Source organism: Cryptomeria japonica, chromosome 11, assembly GCF_030272615.1.
Source record: "Cryptomeria japonica chromosome 11, Sugi_1.0, whole genome shotgun sequence".
NCBI lineage: Eukaryota > Viridiplantae > Streptophyta > Pinopsida > Cupressales > Cupressaceae > Cryptomeria > Cryptomeria japonica.
Window position 1 is genome coordinate 116,709,713 of NC_081415.1, and position 5,883 is coordinate 116,715,595.

At 34.2% G+C, this 5,883-nt stretch overlaps 1 protein-coding gene across 1 annotated transcript; it reads left to right on the forward strand.

Annotated features, from left to right (window-relative positions):
• The first annotated feature begins 961 nt into the window (after positions 1-961).
• Positions 962-3,709, forward strand: LOC131860065 (disease resistance RPP13-like protein 4). The gene has a single exon (XM_059214419.1). It carries the CDS (start codon positions 962-964, stop codon positions 3,707-3,709), a length of 2,748 nt encoding a protein of 915 aa, XP_059070402.1.
• The last annotated feature ends 2,174 nt before the right edge of the window (positions 3,710-5,883 follow it).

The window sequence follows — 5,883 nt, forward strand, 5'->3', positions numbered from 1 at the left end:
AACTGTACCAAAAACAAAACTTACATACCCTACCTTATTATGGAATTTCAACTTGTGACCTCTATTACAAGAGCACAAATTCTCCACCACTAAAAAACTAAAAGTGAAGAAAGTTTGTTATATCTACCAAACAAAATATTTAATTTATCACTTAAAAAAGAGATTGGAACTAAAAAATAGTAAAAAAAAGAAATTGGAACTAAAAAATAATCAAAGTATTTAATTTATCACCTAAAAAAGAGATTTGGACGCAGACATACCATCTAGAGAGAATTGAATTGTCGGTAGTGCTTGTATTATGTTCGGACCCTTCACCTTCCTTTCTGTGGTTGTTCTTTTTACACGTATAACATATATATTAAAAACGCGGTCAACTCCGTCAGTCAAATTGAATTGTCCGTAGTGCTTGTATTATGAAGTTTAGAACCTTCAACTTCATTTCTATGGTTGTTCTTCTTACACGTATAACATATATATTAAAAACGCGGCCAAATCCGTCGGTCAAATTGAATCGTCCGTAGTGCTTGTATTATGAAGTTCAGACTCTTCACTTTCCTTTCTATGGTTGTTCTTTTTTACTTCTCCTAAATTGGCCTACGTATAACATATATATTAAAAACGCGCTTAACTCTGTCGGTCAAATTGAATATCACCGTATCCCATTTGACATATGATGTCATTAATTGCCCTATTCAATTTTAACAGTGAGCTTGGCGTCATTAATCACCCCATTCAATTTGATTGGTGAAGTTTACGAGGTAGTACCTTCCAAGTTTTTTCATGAAAGCTGCTAAAAAAATAGGGATTACGTGCGGGCGAAGGTTTTACTGTTATGAATGGTAAGAGTTCTGATTCTGAGAGAGTATACTAGCTATTCTTGAGGTTTTGTGTTATTGAAAAAGTTTAGTGTATACTACCTATTTTATCTAGCGCATCCTCAATTCTTATCTACCAATTAGAGATGGAAGCTATAGTTGGAGGAGCTGTAGCTGGAAAAATTTGCGAGATGACTCTTCAGATGACAGTTCAAAAGTTATCCGCACAGATAAGCCTTGTCACAAACTTCCAGAAAGACTTTGAATGGTTGAAGAGAAAACTTGGATATATGAAGGGATTTCTCAAGGATGCCGAGCAACAGTGCAGACAAAAGGAGAGTGTGAGGCAATGGTTACAAGATGTTCGAGACATTGCCGTACGTGCAGAGGACATATTAGAGCGATGTACTGCACAGCCTCTCTACACTAGCAGACTTCAATCTGTTTTCACTGGTAATCACATGGGTTTTCGTTACAAATATTCACGAAAAATCAGTAAGATCAAAGCTAGAATTAAGCTCCTTATTGAGGAGGGATGGCAATTAAAGGTTGCTAATGATGTTTCGTCCGGAGAAGAAGCATCAAGCAGCACTTTACGAAGAGCATACTCAAAGAGATCAAGTATTGTGCCAATAGATTCACATCCAGTGGGTATAGAGGCCAAGGTTGAGCACTTGGTAAGCTTGTTAGAGAGGCCTGCAGTTTCTGTTATAGCCGTCGTTGGAATGGGCGGCTTAGGGAAGACTTATCTTCTCCAACATGTCTACAGTGTGGTCAAATATAGGTTCGAGAAATCTATTTGGCTTTCAATTTCTCAATCCTTTTCTATTTCTAAGTTGCAGAATGACTTAGCCTCTCACTTAAATATAAAGGATAAAATTCAAGGAGTTTCTGAACAAAGAGCAGAGGAATTGATTAATGCCCACTTGAAAGAAAAAAAGATTGTGATTGTTCTGGATGATGTGTGGAAGCCCATCAAAGAGGGCAATTTGATAAAGAGACTTGGTTTGACAATTGGGCAAAACTGCAAACTTGTGATCACAACTAGAAACAGAGAAGTTTGCAGAAATGTGAAGGCAGAAATTTATGAGATGGAACGTTTGAGTGAAGAAGACAGTTGGAAACTGTTTTGTATTTATGGGTTTCCAGAGGATGAGGGAAACAGAGCACCCGAGCACCTTCTGGATGTAGCCCGCAATATTGCAAAGGAATGTGGAAACCTGCCCTTGGCCATCAAGACAACTGCAGCATCTCTGGCAGGCTGCAGATCCCGAAGGGAATGGGACTCCAAACTAAGTCAGCTTAAAGAGGTATCTACTCTCAATAAACCCTTGGAAGTCCTCAAATTGAGCTATGATTGCTTGCCTGCACATCTTAAGGCTTGTTTTGCTTATCTGTCTTTCTTCCCTGAGGATGAGAAAATAGACTGCGAGTACCTGGTAAATCTTTGGATAGCAGAAGGTTTCATTCCAGATGGAAAAGACCAGTGGGATATTGGATGGAAATGTTTAAATGAGATTGCCAATCTTTGTTTAGTTGAAATAGTGGAAGAAGAATGGGAGGGATCAGATCATGATTCTGATATTCAAGTTGAACTTGAAGTCAAAAAATATTGCAGAGTTCATGATTTATTTCTTGATTTGGCGGTGTATATATCTAAAGAAAACAAATGTGCTTTCAAAATTGAAAACGCCTTCAAAGAATTCCCTGCCAGGAACAACAGTGTTGATTGGTGCAGGGTTTTGTTGCCCAAGAAATGGATAGATGATAAGGTCCTGCTAAAAAGCCGCCTTGCATTTTCTCCCAAACTTCTCCGGACATTATCATTGTCTGACAATCGCATAGTTAACATCCCCCCCAAAATTTTAATGAATATGAAAGTACTGCGGGTTCTTGACTTGAGCAGGAATGGCATCAGTACGTTGCCTGATTGTGTTGAAGATATGAAGCTTCTCAAAGTTTTGAACTTATCGAGCACATGGATTACGGAGGTACCAGGGTGCGTTAGAAGTTTGAAGAGTCTTCTCTTTCTCGATGTTTCTTTTTGCTCTAGCTTAAGGCAGATACCAGTGTGGATAGGTAAACTGAAATGTCTTCAGCATATCAATACAGTGCAATCTCCTCTCATTAATACTTTGCCAAATGGAATTTTAAATCTCAAGTCTCTCCGGACACTCAGATCTCGTCGCTTGCGCCTCTCTGTCAGAAATGATTCAGAGTTGAAGTTACAGGATGTTCGTAGTATGTTTCAGCTGCAAGAATTAAGCATATGCCTTGACACAGAATCGCAATTACAAAGTATAAAAACAGGGATTTTGGGGCAGTTGGAAAGGATGCGCCATCTCACTGTTGAGAATTGTCTTCCATTCCCTGATTGCCCGTTTCCGGAGGAACTGGAGATCATGAGAGATCTTGAAACATTACAGCTACACAAATTTGCTGTGACAAGTAGTTTATGCAGTTTTGTGGATCTTAGGGAACTCAGGTTACAAAGATGTCATTGGAATAGTTATCCAGAATTCCAGAAAATGCCAAACTTAATGAGTTTGCAGTTGGATAGTAACAGAAGCTGCACAGAGATACCAGCGGCTTTTGGAAAGTCGGGCGGGTTTCCAAAACTTCGGTTCATGCTGATTAGAGATTTCCCTGGGCTGGACGAGTTTCCTGAATTGGAAGATGGAGCCATGCCACACCTCGAGGTTTTTAAGCTACACAAGTGTCACAATCTGAGCGAATTAAGGGGATTGGAGAAATTGAAAATGCTCAAGGAGTTCAACTATCATCGTTCATTTGGATTATGGTTTAGGCTACAGGAAGGAGGGCAAGATTGGCGAGAAGTTAAAGCCCGTAATCCGCAGGTAATCATCACCCACAGGCACAGGCGTTATGTTTAACAAATTATCAGCTCCATTAAAAATAGATGTAGAGATATTTGCCATGAAATGTGTTGATGGTATGTGTAACTTTATATCTATTATTTTTTATATGCTTTGAATTAGATTTTATCAAATGGACATTAATGTAATGATTAGTTTACAACTATCATATATTTGATATACTTGATGTATGGTTTTATATATTTCAATGTATATCATCATGGTTTTTTATATTTATATACTTGATCTTTAGATACATTATTCATCACTCTAATAAATTAAATTTGCAGATCATACTTGGTGTAGGTCTCTTTTAAAGTCACAAATCTAACCCCTGAACTATTGGGAATAAAGTGTCTCAAGCTTTTATCATTTCTAACATGATTATTTATTTATTTGTTATGTTATTAAATAATTTTTTTTTGTGTTCTATTTGTTGAAGACAACTCAAGAAAAAGTGATAGATGAAAAGTTTTTATGAGAAGTGTGAGCTTTTCATGTTAAGTTTTATATTTGTAATTTCTATAAATAAAGGTGTTATGATTAGAGTTGTATTATGAAATTATTTGTAGGTATTGTTATGTTATAATCAGCTAGATTGTCTAGGGCAATAAATTAAGAAAGTTCTTTGAATGTGGGGTTTTCTCTCTTGTGGTGATGTTATTTTATATTTTTGTAATGTCGATATTCTCTATAGTGATTGTTTAAGGGTTTAAAACTTTCTTCAATAGTGATATAGCATTTTGAGACTTCTACAGTTTTATCTAGTCATATGGATGGGTGAATTTGTTTTCCCTAGATTAAAATTTATATCTTTTTGCTCATTTGTTTTTTGTTTAATTGGTTGTTGACTTGCTAGCCCTGGTCATTGGTAGCTTAAGTTATAGCTGAAGATTTTTATGTTCATGTCTCTATTGACCACTTCATTATAGTTGCCTTATTAGTAAAAATATAGACAATAAAGGTGAAAAATTTCATATAAAAATTAGAATAGGTTATTAACATAAATTGAAAAATATGTAACAATAGAATTTGTAGTAGATTGAATCTAGTGCTACTAGTTTTTTTGAAAAGAACAAATTATTTGATAAAAAAATTGTAATTTCATGTACTACTACTATACTTTTTGAAACAATCAACTAAAGTACATTTTTTAAATTTTTTTAAATTTTTTGATATAAAGACACGTCTCAATATGCCATTTCTTGTTTTGTAGGTTTTTTGCAAGTAAACAATTAGTCATGAAATTTTTAGTAAGATTGAAAAAAAAAAAAAAAAAACTATTGAAAACTAACAATATGATAACCTTAAGTGGGTAAAAAAAATTATGATTTTTTTAAGGTGTTTGAAAGTTATAAATGTTTTTCAATTAGCCTTTCAATTAAGGCTTACACATAATGCATGTACATTAAGTTCAACATAAATTAAATCTTATATTACTAGAATGTTAACAATTTTGAAATATACTCTTTTTGTTTCATCAAATTTGGATTAAATTATTTTTTTAGCATGAAAGGTGAAATATTGAAAAGAAGATGAGACCTTTTAACATTTTGGAATAGTTGACATTTTAGTCTTGACTCTCCAAGACCTAATAGCAAAGTTTCATGTGGAAAAAATGGAGGGGAAAAAATTATATAAAATATCCATTTTAGTTTCCTAGAGTTCTTTTCATTGATTATATGTATACATTTTGAAAAGTGTAGAAAACCCACTTTTTTAAAATGCACATAAATTTTTATTAATTATATGTTTTCAAAAAAGACTATAACATATTGAAATTTTGATTTTTTATAAAGATTAGAAAGGTGATTCAAAGCTCTCCATAATGAACTAGGTAGTGTTTCTAGATTATCCATCAAAAATTAATTATGATTATTTTAAATTCATCTTTCACTTTTAAGATATCAAACTTTTTCATATGAACATAGTAATAATAATGAATAAACCTTGAAAAATGTTCATCCTCGCAGCTTGTCAAAAGATGGTATCAAAGCTCGTCTTAAATGATCTTGTAACTATCATGCAAGTCTAATATTAATGAACAATCTTGTATTTTATCTAAAACCTGTGTGTGTCAATAACTCACAATTCTGAAGAAGGTCCAGATTGCTATCCGTAGTGGGTCCTATTTCCTACATAAGTCACAGATTTGCAGATCTGAAGTAGAATTTGTGATGGAGCAGGGGTCT

Coding starts and splice junctions, on each gene's coding strand:
- LOC131860065 (XM_059214419.1), top strand. CDS start 962: ATGGAAGCTATAGTTGGAGGAGCTGTAGCTGGAAAAATTTGCGAGATG.